Source organism: Marmota marmota, unplaced genomic scaffold (genome assembly GCF_001458135.2).
Source record: "Marmota marmota marmota unplaced genomic scaffold, marMar, whole genome shotgun sequence".
Lineage (NCBI taxonomy): Eukaryota > Metazoa > Chordata > Mammalia > Rodentia > Sciuridae > Marmota > Marmota marmota.
In genome coordinates, this window is record NW_026000185.1 from 2,169,845 (window position 1) to 2,183,745 (window position 13,901).

The following is a 13,901-nucleotide window of genomic DNA, read 5'->3' on the forward strand; positions in this document are numbered from 1 at the left end:
CCATTATAAATTTTTTTTTAATTTAAGAATACTGATCAACACAGGAAACATTTAATTCATGGAATTGTGCATGTGGTCATCAGTTACATTGTGGCATGTTAATTTCCTTATCATTTATTGGCACTGTCAACAGAATACTGTAAACAAGATCACTTTGTATGCATAAGTCTGCGATGCTCCCTAGCTATGGTTTCTACCATGAGCTGATATATAGAGATAGGATAGATATATAGATATGTTAATGTGGAGCACAATTTTGCATGGTTACTGAGAGTCAGTAAAAATTATAAAAAAACACCCATTTATAATAAAAGGGAGGATGTGCTAAGACTTGCTAGTACTGGACTTGGTTTTCTGTAAAAGTGACAAGACAGGCTAGAGACATTCACCAGACTTGATGGTACTAATGGGTGATGGGTTCATCTCCAGACCCCCACAGAAGCACTTCCTCCTGGGCTCTGCCCTGGACAGCAGCTGTCCATTGGCTTACAGTGTCTTCTCCAGACTCTTCTCAGTTTCTGCCATCTTGAGCTCTGCCAAAAATTCTTTTCCTTGGATTTCCTCTAGCTCACCCCCACCCCACAAAAGAGGACATCTCAGGAGCTCATCATGCCCCAGGTTGACAAGGACTTGGTAAATGGCTTAAACACTTTACAAGTAACTTCCCTTGGTAAGGAGTGAATGATAAGTTCAGAAATGACTTTCCAGATAAAATGATCTCATTCCTCCGTCAGTGCCCCGTGGGGAGACAACAGAATACTGGAGCCATGCCCTCCAATGAAGAGAGCCAAGTTTCCCAGTGTTCCCAGGCTTAGAATCCTTAGGACTCCAAGAATCTTATTGAATATTTGCACCCGGTGCTGAAGTTCTCAGGAGAAAGCATACATAATCCCATATATGCATCATGGTTGGGTTTGCATTTTTCTTGTTTGTTAAGTAAGGCTTGAACCTTGGGATATTGCCTGTGGAATCTGGCTCCCCAGTTAAAGGAATGAGACTGTGAACTTCTGTATGCCGTTCCCTTTCTGGAACGTTCTTCCGTGCCCTGTCTGCTTGGTGAACTTGCTCATTCTGCAAAGTCCTGCTCAAACGTTACTTTCTCCTTGAAAGTTCCTCTACACTTCAGGCAGATTGGGGTCCTCCCTCTGACTTACTGTGCTCCTCATGCATCTCTGTCATTGCACTTGCCATTCTGATATATTTGGTTTTAGAGTCGGTTGTTCCCCATGGATAGTGAGTCCTTTGAGAGCAGGGACCACATTTTATTTCCCATGTGTCTTCCAGATGCTTAGCACAGGGCCTGGGGTGGCACAGGTATTTCATGATAGTTTGATGAGTGAGTGAAGACTGATGTATTAAAAAAAGCATACAAATGGGTGAGAGGGAGGCATGCCTCCTCACGTAGTTAGCAGGGCAAACATGACCTCAGACGTAGTAAAACTCCTTAGGAAAAGCAGCAGATTTGCTGCAGACTGCAGGAATGCAAAGTGACCCAGGACTTGTGGATCCGTCCAGCTCTGTTAACATTTCATCTCAACAAAAAAGGCTGATGATCAAGCATGAGGAAGAGTGGGAGCTGAATCTTTGGATGATGAGTTATTAAAAGGACAAAATGCTGAATTGGGAATCTTGACACGTCCATCTTCCAAAACAGTCCACCAAGGCACCAGAGGCGCAGAGGTTTCCCTCTGGTCACAGAATACAAGCCAGACTCTCTGTCTACCCAGTGGACTATGCCTTGAGGCTGCAGGATTCTCAAGGGCTCTTTTTAGGAGCATCTGAGGTCAGATAAGTTCCGAGAAGGTCTCACCTCTGGCAGAGATGCTGGGCCTTGTCCACAACCTGCCCAGCCACATAAGAATCATCTACCTGTGATCTCCAGCTCCGGCATCTCAGGCAAAGCAGAGTTCAGGGGCAAGTATAAGGAAGCAACCAACAGGTTGCTTTTCATGTGCAGGGCTCTGGTGTCTAATTCACAACACTTCCCTCAAGAAGAAAGCTAGTCCAGCAGTGGCTCCCGCTGATGGGTCAGCTCTGCTCAGAAGCAGAGTGAAGGCAGATGAATGAAAGCTGAGAAGGAGCCTCCCAGGAGGGAGGGTCAAGGGTCAGACCTCAAGGGGCCCCGGGAGATGGGATGAAGTGGTTCTGGGCTTGTGCTCCTGGGTGGACAGACTCGTGCTTCTGACCTTCCAGCTCTTGTGTGTCCCCTGCATGCTCAGGTCACACTATAGGCTGCACATACAACAGGGAGGATGGTGTGGGGATAGAGGGTGTCAGTAAGAACCATCCTCGATCTGCCTAGAGATCCTCCAAGGACAGAGGCCCATCATGGGTGGAACTGAGAGTTTAGAGGACCCCAGGAGCACTGAGAGGAGAGGTCCTAGTCCCAGGGGCCAGAGGTCCCCCTTCCCCAAGCTCAGTCCTCCTGTGCCTGCTTTGTTGGTTCCTGGGAACCATCCAGTCCGGCACGGAATCATGCATGGGGTGTTCAGAGCTCCAGGTGCTGGGGAAGGAAGGGAAAGCGTGTTTGTTGCATAGGGTGAGGGGGAGCCAGCCATCTTTGATTATAGGACAGGGCATTTGAGATAGCCTGGAACCCAAGAGCCCTGGCCACCAGCCTCAGGAGCAGGTGGGACTCCCTTGACTTGCTTCTAAAGAAATTGTCAGGGTTGGGTGGGCTGAAATATGGCCAGGACCCACATGGCCTTCTCCAAGACCGTGTGCAGGACTCCACCAGAAATTCTGGGCTGAAACCAACTGGTACCATTGGCTCTGCTAGGAGGAAAATCAAAGCCAGCCCCGTACTCCCTTCCCCTCTCCCACAACCACCAAAACATCCCCTCTCCACAAATAACCCTTCAGTTTATGCATTCGCCTCTGACGCTTTTAAGTGGAAACATGAATTAGGCAAACTAATCAATTGACAACTGTTGAGATCGGGCTTCTCTGAGTGTAGTGGAAATGGCTTTTCTACTTGAAATCTGCTAAGATATCGCTGAAAATATTGAGGAACAGGTGAGCATGGTGATCCCTGAAGACCAGTGTGGGACGGAAACGGATGGACTTGTCACCGCAGCCCCCCAACACCACACCTGGGGGAAGAGGCAGGAGGTGGTTAGGCAGGGGGCCCCGGTGGGTGTGCCAGGAGGGCTGGGAGGACAGTGACGCTCACCCACCATATGGTCCTCCTGGCCAGGCTCCCTCCTGACCTGCCCGTCCATTCCCCCACCCACCTCAGCCCTCCTCCGCTTCTTTCCTGCTACCTGATTCTGAATGCCTGCTTTCCTTGCCCTCCAGAGGCTCGTTATGTGCTGGGGAAGAAAACTCAGGCCATGCAGGCATGAGCTGTCCTGGCGGAGGGACTCTCTGGCTGGTGCTCAAGGGCAGCTTTCCATCTGCAGCGGGGCTTGCTCCCACCTCCCCTTCCCCGTTGGGGAGGGAACCAGGGGCTGCACATACTAGACAAGGACCCGATCCCCCAGCCCCTGGTTTTCTTATTTTAAAAAGGAGGCCGATTATCCCTGCCTTGCAGGGCTGCTGCAGGGATTCCACAAGAAGGCATGAGAAAAAGATATGACTTTGTACCTGACACATAGTAGGTGCTCTGATCACATCATAATCCCCCCTCGCCCACTTAAAACAATTCTGAGGCTTCCCTGAGCTCCTAGAGTCTGGCATCTGGAGCCTGATGTGGGCCTGCATCCCACCCCTGCTGCACTCCGCCAATCCCTGTCTGTCCCCACCTCCCTCCGCTCTTTCTGCTTCTCCACCTGTTAGCTCCACCTGCCTCAGGTGTGCCTGCATGCTTTCCTTGCCCAGGATGTTCTTCCTCTCCTTCCCCACCTGGCCAAGCCCTGTTCCTTTTTCAAGGCCGGGGTAAAATGCCACCTCCTTAAAGCAGCTTTTGCTGACTTCTGGCCCCCACTATTTCCCCACCTGATCTCTCCACCCCTCCATCTCACCCTTTCCCCTTCCCCAGGATTTGTAATCGTAGTAGATTACAAAATGCTGTGCTTACTGCTCCCCTCCCTGTGAGATTGCACCTCCCTGAAGGAAGGACTCTGAGGGTTTCTTCACAATGACTCTGGACATTGATGAAACTCAAATGTCCATTCTGGGTCTCCTTACCTTTGTTTCTGGCAATTAAAATGAGTTTGTTCCTTATGGATTCATCTGGAGTGTCGAAGGAGCAAAAGGTGCCTCGTCCTCTCACCCTGCTGATGTACTGGGGGTACCGGGCCTGCAATGGGGTGACAAAGAGGGTGTCAAAGCCATCTCCTGGGCACCAGCTGGGCTCCATGGCTGTGCTTTCTCAGATGCCTCTCCTGGTCCAGTCCTTGGGGCTCTGCTGGACTGGTAGGATCACTGTTGGGTTAAGAGCTCTGGTTCTGGAGACATCCAGGCCTGGGTTTAGAACTCAGCTGTGTCCTTCACATCGTGTAACCTTGGGTGGATCATTTAAGTGGCCCACACCTGATTCCTCTTCTGTAAACCAAAGGTGCAAATGCCACTGACCCTAATAACCTGTGCAAAGATTTTAATGGGATAGGGTTTATGTGCCAAGTCCTATGCCCAGGGCCTGGCACTTAGTAGGTGCTCTTTATATGTTAGCCATCTCTATTATTAGCTATTCTAGAAGCTACTATTCCTTCTAGAAGGAATGCTCCTTCTCATTGAAGGCTTTGGGGTTGGGAGAGGCACTGGGTTGAGTGGTGCCTGGTCGCACCATTTGGAACCTGTGCAAATGACCTTGTTCGGAATAGGGACTTTGCAGAGGTAGTTAGTATGAGTCCTACTGGACAGAGGTGGGTTCGATCCAATGACAGGTGTCACAACGGATAAGATGGGCATTTGGACACAAGCACAGTGGGGAGGAGGCCAGGGGATGGTGGAAGCAGAGACTGGAGGACACATGCACGAGCCAAGGACCAGCAGCCCCCAGAAGCTGGGCGAGGCAGAACCTCCTGCAGGAACAAACCCTTCCAGGACCGTGTGAGAATAAATTCTTATTTTAAGCCACCCAGTTTTCAGCCATCTGGGAGACACAAAGGCCCTGGACCAGAGGGTCCATCCCTCCCTGCTCTACACTGTCCACATGAAGGGCAGCGGGTGAGGCCTAGGTAACCCTGAATCCTCTCAGGCACTGGGAGGGGCATTGCTGAAGCAGCTCTTCTCTCACAACAGGTCCCTGGTGGAAACTGCAGACCCAGTCGTGCTCTGGTGGCGATGGAACCCCCTCCCACACCAGCAAGCAGTTTCTTGGGAGGCAGGGATCCAGGTCTGTTCCATTTGGACATAACTTAGGGCCCTTGTGACACACACACACACTCTTAATGGCTATCGACTGAATGAGTGCAGGGCAGCAGGAAGGACAGCCCCTGCTCCAGGCGGGGCTCTGATGGCCTGTGGTCTGCACGTGTGCATCTGCGTAGGTCTCTCCCTCTTAGTCACCCATTCCCCCCTAATTATTTTAGGGCATTCCTATAATCTCAACTCCTTGCCTATAGCTTTCTGAGATTCCAACAGGGACCCAGAACCCCTCCCACCCCTCTAAATTAGCCCCCATGCAGGTTCTCAAAAGCAGGATGCCAGGGAGTTCCCCAGAACACTTTTGGCGCATCTTCACCTGGGCTTGCTTTCACTGGGGAGGCTGGAGGGTCAGGAGGACAATGCTTCTCTCCATTCCCCTGTGCAGCACCGAGACCTCAGGTCTGACTGCCTGTCCCGTTGTTCTCTGTCCCACTGGCCTATTTGGGGTCATCGTGGACTGTTCTGAACTTCTCTGTCTTTTCTCTCCTGGTGCCTTTTCTTTGTGTTCCCATTCATGTCCCCACCAGGCCATGTGCTCTGCCTGTCCCTTTTTATCTCCAGAGTCTGCAAGCTGCCCCATGATGATGTCTCATGAGGAGGGCAGCCTTGGGTCCACGTGGACCTTTCAGGAAGGGAACTCAGCTCAGGACAAGGGGCAGCCCCAGGACACCAAGATCCCTGTCTGGTCTGGACCCAACATGATGTCCCACAATTGACTAAGATGACCCCGAGCAGGGCCCAGATGCCTCCTGGGGCAATAAGTGTCACCTGTCACTTCTGCCCATGCCATTTCCCAGTGTTGAGGCTCTTAGCAGGAAAGGTTCAGCCCTGTTTGGATGATTTCCCTCTTTCCCTGCCCCTCTGCCACCCTCAGTGTAAATTCTAACTCAGTTCAAGAGGAATCCATCCAGAACACACCCACTGGGGGTCTCAGCTATCTCCTTAGCGAAACTAACCCCTTCAGGGTCTTCACAGTCAGGCAGACCTGGCTTTAAAGCTTGGTCCCTCACTGCTGCCTGGGCCTGGGCAAAGGACACATCTCCCCAAACCTCCATCTTCTCATCCAGAAAATAAGGGTAGTTATATTTTCCTAATCTCAAGTCATTCTGAGTTAAGGTTTTCAAGTAAAACATAGGATGTCAAACTAAATTTGAATTTCAGGTAAACAACAAACAATTTTATAAAGTATAAATATATCCTAACTGTTGCATGCCTGGGATATGCTTCTGCTAAAAAAAAGAGAAAATCAGTTGCTGTTTCTCAAACAACTGGACATCTTCTAATGTAATTTGCTAAATCTGGCCACCCTGCATGGGGATGGAGCTGGAGCCCCTGACTCCTCTTGTATCCAAATCCAAGTTCTGGACCTTGGATTTCTGAGACTTAAATTTAATGTTGGTCCTGTCTTTTCCTCATTAAATATGATAACTCTATTCTAAACATTAAATGAGATAAAGCCTTTAACACAAGATCTGGCATACCAAGTTCTCAATAAACAGAAGTTATCATCATTAGGTCCTTATCATGACAGAGAGGTAAACATCGGCAAAGAACACAGACCATCAGCGTCACTACCATCGCCACCACCATCACCATCATACCACTGTCAATATACCAAACATACCATCACTTTCACTACCATTACCACACCAGTATCATCAACATCATCACCATCACCATCGCCTTCACCACCATCACTATTATCACCAACATTATCACCATCACCTTCACTACCCTTACCATCACTATTATCACCAACATTATCACCATACCATCACCATTACCACTATCATCATCACTATCACCACCTTAGTGAGCTTCTGCTCATGTCACTGCTGGCTGGATGTTTCAAATACCAGGGGAGGGACCCTTTGAGATCAGCCACCCAGAGAAAGGCACCTCTCCTTCCCACTCCTGCGTTCTTCTGGCTGGTCCTGAGAACACTGGTTCTCTTCCAGCCACCTCCCACCTTGACCCTGAGTCTAGGAGAGGGCACTTGTGTGTGTCAGACAAAAAGCTCTAATGCAGAGCTGTCCTTCCCAATGGCTGCTGAAACGTGATGAGTCCAAACTGAAATATGCTCTAAGTTTAAAATATATACCCGATTTTAAAAGCTTAGTATGAGAAAAATAATCTGAAATAGCACATTGTTTGTTTTCTATATTGATGACCTGTTGAATTGATAATCTTTTTGGTATAATGTGTGAAGCAAAATATATTCTTAAAATTAATTTTACTTCCTCCTATCTACTTTTCGTGTGGCTTTTAGAACATTTAACATTACCTACAGCTGGCTGCAGATCACGGTGGACAGGCCTGCTAAACTTGGGAATATGCAGAAGGCAGAACAGAAGAGGGAATGAGGAGCACGCTGTGGGGCAGGAGGGAGTGTGGGGCAGGAGGGAGTGTGCGCCAGCCTCTCCAAGGAGGGATGTCTGAGATCACATCAGAGGGTGAGCAGGAGTCAGGAGCTGGGGAGGGACAGTGCGGAGGAGTAGGGGGGCGCGTTCTCTGTGGGGAGCCTGGAGCAGCATGGCCCGCTCAGGACCTCTGAACAGCAGATGCAGTGCTATGTAAGGGTCCGGCTGCAGCCCTGGGGGTGTAGGCGCCTGGATGGTGGGTCTGAGTGGGTACCTGGAGGTCCAGCAGCCCCGTGAGCAGGGCCTTCCCGGCACGGGCCGCGTTATCCAGCAGGTCCTCCCGCTTGATGACATTGATGACCTCGGCCAGCAACAAGTTCTTAGACGGGTCCCCCAGCCAGGTGTTGAAGATCCGGTAAGGCTGGAAGGAGGTGGAGTGTCAGGAGGGCTCACGTGGCCACTCCCTGCAGGGCCCCCACCTCTGACACACCTTCTTCTCCAGAGGACACCTGCCAAAGGCCAGGAGGGTAGCAGCCCTGTTCCCCCAGAGTCCTCCCAAGTCCGCCCTTCAGGCATGCACACTGTGGGGAGACCGAGATGCCGGCTCCCTGGAGATGCCTCAGGCCTGGGGAGGTCAGGACGGTGGGGCCTCCACTCGGGGCTTGCACTGAGTATCAAGAGATGCGTCCCCGGGTGGTTTTGTGACCGTGAGGACATCACAGAGTGAGCGTACACAAACTAAGGCAGTGGAGACGCTGCTAGGTCATAGGTGGTGCGATCTTGGGGGCCACCACGATACATGAGGTGTGTTGTTGAGCGAAACCTCAGCCTGGGGTGCATGACTGGCCTGTGACCCTCACTTCACAGGGCAGGGAGCTGAGGTTCTGAGAGGGGAGGGTCTTGCCCATGGCAAATGCAGCTAAGGAGGGGGAGCTGGTTGGGCTGTGGGCACTCTGCCCCTGATAGGTCCCCCACTTCACCCACCCTCAGCCATTCAGGGAATAGGCAGGGCTGTGGCCAACGGAAGCACACACTTCCCGGCCTCTGTGTCTTGAGGACTGGCCGGGTGACCTGGCCTTCTGGAGTGTGGAAGCGTCCTGAGGGATTTCTCAGGCTTCTGAAGACAGGAAGGGGCTCCTTTCCATCCCTTCTTTCCTTTCCCACTGCCTAGAACTGAGGTCTGACTCCTGGAGTTCCAGCAGCCATTTCAGATCACAGTGACCTCGAGGGTAGGAATGATGGGAGGAGGATTCCGGGCCCGATGTTGCACACTCATCGGTATGTACACACAGCAGTATACTGTAGTGGTTTGGGGCATTTGAATCCTGGCTTTGTCACTTACAGGCCGTGTGACCTTGGACAACTTACTTCTCTGTGCCTGTTTCCCCATTAGTAAAATGGGAATAACAATAACACCCATGGGTTAGACTGTTGTGAGGACTAAGAGAACCTGTGAAGTGCTCCGCACACAGCACTGGTTCCGTCTGCCATAGCAGATCTTACTGATCTTACTGAGAAAGTCTGAAGATGGACAGTGGACGGCTGTGCAGATGGGCTTGCAGAGGAGCTGGAGCTGGGGTAACCATGACCATCGACTAAAGTGACAAGCGGGGTCTTCCAACACCTCAGGGACATACCAGGTGCCCCGAGTCCTGTGTGAGAGGCCTGGTTCTGGGGATGGCACGCCCTCGCCTGCGGCCTGCCGGGCCCACTCACCGCGCTGGGCCTGAACTCCTCCTTGTGGAAGAAGCCCCCAGTCATCATCTTCTTGCTGAAGGTCATCACGTCTGCAGGGTCATCCAGGCCCCAGTGCTCGTGGGCCCAGAACTTGCCTGTGCAGCCTCCTCCCGTCTGGACCTCATCCACCAAGAAGGCACAGCCGTGCTGCCCCAGACAGGAGACAGGAGGGAGAAATCAACACCCGGCGAGACCAGCGGCCCCCACCCTGCACAGTGACCTGCCATTGAACCCAGAACCCAGCCACAGCTCCTGCTGGCTCAGCTGCAGAGCAAACCAACGTTCTTGGGCTTTGAAAATCAAAACCAAACCCTCCAGCAGAGGAGCAGCTCCAGCCTGCGCTGTGCTGAGTGCTGCGCATGTCCTGAGACTGCCCAGCTGGGGTCAGCAGGGGCCTGAGAGCTGCATCAAGCCTGTTTGGTTTGGCCCTAGTCCCGGGATTGACCCTGGCAGGAGTAAATGTGTCCTCAGTGGGGAGGGGACGTCACCTCCTACACTCAGTTTCCACGTTCTGCCTATCGCCATGCCCATTGCTAACACGGTACTGTGTCTAAACCAACTCACGACTTGCAGCATTTATCTGCGGACTCACTAGTTGACGTGTGAGTCATACACGCACAACCCGTTAAAAACAGACACGGGATCTTAACAGTTTGTCCATTGGGGCCCCATCGAGTATGGACTACAACTGACTGAAAGATGGGGTGAGGGTCTCCAGAAAGGAAAGGGAGGAGGCTGAGGCCTTCCCAGGAGCCGCTTAATTATTGAGAAAGCTCCAAATGAAAGCAGCAGGTTGGTGGCTGATTTTGCAATAACATTTTAAAGAAGCACCCCCCACCCCTCACCTCCTCTATCCATGATGTGACCCCTGCTGCACATCGGGATGTTCCACGGGTTCCAGAGCTCACTCTTTGCTCCTGGAACCCAACCCAAAAACCTCTGTGGCCTTGCCATGTTCTCTGACCTTCCTAGCAATGTCTCTCAGCTTCCGGAAGAAGTCATCCGAGGCGTGGTTGTCTCCACCCTCGGACTGGATGGGCTCCACGATGACCCCAGCCACCGTCTTCTTCTTTTTCCGATATTTCACGATCAGGTCCTCCACCTGGAAACCATGGAAAAGTGACAGCAGCTTGCAAAGGTGACAATGCCTCAGGGACGCTCCTGAGCTGCGTCCATGGAGGGATGTCTGGGGCTCCATGAGCCCCTTGGAATGGTACTGAGAGTGCTGTGCCACTTTGGGGACCAGCATGGGTCCCTTAGGAGCAATGCATCTGACCTGAGGTTGGCGCTGGTGCTGGTGGGGAGGCAAGCCGAGCCCTGGGCCAAGTGACTGCACTTGGGAAGCCCCGTCCTGACCCACAAGGCAGCTGTGGCTGGCTCAGAGAAGCTACCGGCAGGGAGAGCCCCACTGCCACCGCTGCACCTCGTCACCCTTACATTCTTGTTGCTCTCATCGTAGGTGTGAGCATCTTTTGGCAGAATCTGAGATGGCTCCTCTCTAAAACACTGTTGTGAAGCTCATCTGCAGACAGCGACCCCACCAGGGCAGTGTGGAGTGAGGTCAGGGGAACACTCGGCATCGTGCTTGGTCCAAATTGAGTTGAGCTCTAAGTATAAAATACACACAGTGTCCCAGACTCAATGTGGAAAGTTAAAATGTCTCTCTGATCATTTAAAAATACTAATGACATACTGACATAGTAGGTTCAACAAAATGCTGTTAAAGTTAATGTCTTTTTAATTTTAAAAACCACGATGTTTGTACAATGGCGAACATCTGTAATCCCAGTGGCTCAGGAAGCTGAGGCAGGAGGATCCCAAGTTCAAAGCCAGCCTCAGCAACTTAGCAAGTCCCCAAGCAACATAGTAAGACCCTGTCTCAAAATAAAAAACAAAAAGGAAAATAGGGCTGGGGATGTGATTCAGTGGTAGAGCACCCCTGGGCTCAATCCTCACCCCTCAAAAAAAGATGAAATTAATTTTAATAGCACTTTACTGAACTTAATCTATCCAAACTATTATGTCAATATGTAATGAATATTTAAAATTTACTAGTGAGATTTTTTTCATATTAAGCCCTTAAAATACTGGGTATATTTCATTTTTTATTTCAATTTGGACCACGCACACCAAGTGCTCCCCAATCCCACCTCCACAGAGCCCTGATAGGATCACTGTCACTACAGATGAGCTTCACATGTTATTAAAATGAGGAGTGACCTCAGGTTCTGTCCCCAAAGAAGCGTGAGTGATAGAGAAGCTGGTACCAGAAGTGGAGGATGAGTGTGGTGGCAGAAAGAGGGTCTCACCACCCTTCCAGACACGGAACACGTGAGGCATGAGGTCTCTCTGTCCCCACCTCCTTTCTAGGGACCACGACCCTCATCCCAGATGAGGCGTCTGTCCTCTGGGCCAGGCAGGCAGGGAGGAGAAGGGATGGGGAGGTGAAGGGAGGGGGCGGTACCTCCTCCAGGCAGCGCGCCTCCTCTTGCTCGTTCTCCTTCACAAACTCTTCCAGAGGATATTTCAGCCGCGGGAACGGTGCGATGGGCCAGTCGAAGGAAGGGATGTCGATCTTGTGAATTGCTTTGGAGTGCGTGGTTGCCAGACAACCTGAGCCCAGCGAGACAGAAGAGCACATGCTTGGCTGGGGCAGTGGCACGACAGTCTTTGAAGGGGACGTGATTTCAGCCCCAGACCTGAAATGGCCAGGGAGTCTCTGGCCTACAGATCCCAGCTCTTGTAACATCCTGAAGAGCCCACAAATGGGTGTGTGTGTGTGTGTGTGTGTGTGTGCGCGCGCGTGCGTGCACGCATGTGCACGTGCGCTTTATGATTTGCCACTCATTACACACAAGCTCTAAAGATGAGACACAAGGGTTTAAATCCCAGCCTCTGCCACTGAATGGCCTTGGCAAGTTCCTTCTCTTGCTGACCCTCAACTTCTACATCTGCAAAGTGGACATAACGGTGCCCCTCTTTGGGGAATCGTCTGGAATCTACGAGAATTGTGTAAATCTCCAGCGCCAGACCAAAGGCAGTGGCGCTACTGCTGTTGCTGTTGCCATCACTGTAAATGCCACCCTGGGACCACATCCATCCTCCTTACCCATGGTCCTCCCGTGGAAAGCACCCATGAAGGAGAGGATGCTGTAGTCGGGGCACCCAGGGGCCTAGAACCAAGAAAGATCAGTGTCAGTCATCCTTGTGAGGACTGGGAACCAGTGTGACCCTGCCAAACAGAGGAGGAAAGTCTATCAGAAGAACCATGTCCTTCCAGGCAGAGAAGTTGTAAGTGGGTCCCTGAAGTCCCTACCCAGCCCCCATATGTTCTGTTCTGTTCATGCACTTAAAGAATTAAGAAAAAAAGTTATCAAATTTAAGACCAATTTCACATATATCTGAATTTCTGACTTCCCATGAGTTCTGCACAGGTGGGACATTTTTTGCAGGGCCTTGCACATGCTACACCCCCAGGCCCCCCCTTTTTAAAGCAGCACTTATATTTGAACTTCACACAAAATGAAGACAAGCCTGCTGTGGTTGGAGGTGGGTGGGAATCTTGCCTTCCTGCCGTCTTTGTCCCCAAGGGCTCTGGTGTTGAAGGCTGGGTCCCTTGCCTATGGTGCTACAGGGAGGGGTGGAAGCTTTAGGAGGTGGGGCTTAGAGGGAGGAAGTTAGGTCACTGGGGCATGTCCTTGAAGGGGATATTGAGACCGGGGCTCTTCTCTTTCTCTTCCCAGCCACCAAGAGGTGGGAGCCTCCTCTTGGCTGTGCCCCCACCATGATGAGTAGTCACTACAGGACCTGCGCAAGAAGGGCTGAAACCTCTGAAACTTTGAGCCAAAATAAACTTTTCCTCCCTCAAATTGTTGGTGCCAGGTATTTTGTGATAGTGACAGGAAGCTACTGATGCAGCCACCAATCTTATTTCCCTGGAATAATCCCCAGCCCTGCCATCGCCCCAGCAGTGCCCGCCTTGGTGTCTCTGTGAACAATGAGGGTTCGGTTTGCAACTCCTAGTTACCCAGTCCTTCCTGTGTACCTAGGTGGTTTCCAGTCCTTTCTGGCTAGTGCCACCAACAGAACACTGTGTACACATCCATGCTGGTGCTTTGCATTATTCTAGAGAGTACATCAGTGGCCTTTTAGGATCTGTCAGATTCAGTCAGTTGTTCTGGGAAACTGGTGAAGGCTGGTCAGGAAGAACTCTACTCCATCTTGATCCCCAGGGAGTGGACTCAAGAGTGAGGAGGCTTGAAAAGGGCAGGCTGGGTCAGCCTGTGTCAGCCGAGGGGCTGGGGCGGCTCCCCGCAGATGGGTGACAAGGAGCCCACCGCACTTACCTGGTTAATCATGCAGGTGTCCAGCTCCTCTTTGGAGAAGCTCCTTTGTCCTCTTTCCTTGCTCTGCCAAAACAGAACAGGACAAAACCTGAGACACTGAAGACGGGGCATCTACCTGGCTCCTAAACTCTTTCTTTAGTCCAGTCGA

General features: G+C 51.4%; 1 protein-coding gene across 1 annotated transcript in view; it reads right to left on the minus strand.

Moving 5' to 3' along the window:
• The window catches only part of Abat (4-aminobutyrate aminotransferase), a 77,975-nt gene continuing 64,074 nt past the window's right edge, over window positions 1-13,901 (minus strand). Inside the window, exons 9-16 of the mRNA XM_015490743.2 lie at window positions 13,754-13,816; window positions 12,517-12,580; window positions 11,872-12,020; window positions 10,372-10,509; window positions 9,387-9,554; window positions 7,945-8,091; window positions 4,129-4,240; window positions 1-3,092 (exon numbers count right to left, since the gene is read on the minus strand). Coding sequence (XP_015346229.1) covers window positions 2,971-3,092; window positions 4,129-4,240; window positions 7,945-8,091; window positions 9,387-9,554; window positions 10,372-10,509; window positions 11,872-12,020; window positions 12,517-12,580; window positions 13,754-13,816 — 963 coding nt within the window. The 3' untranslated portion in view covers window positions 1-2,970. The remainder of the gene's footprint in view (window positions 3,093-4,128; window positions 4,241-7,944; window positions 8,092-9,386; window positions 9,555-10,371; window positions 10,510-11,871; window positions 12,021-12,516; window positions 12,581-13,753; window positions 13,817-13,901) is intronic.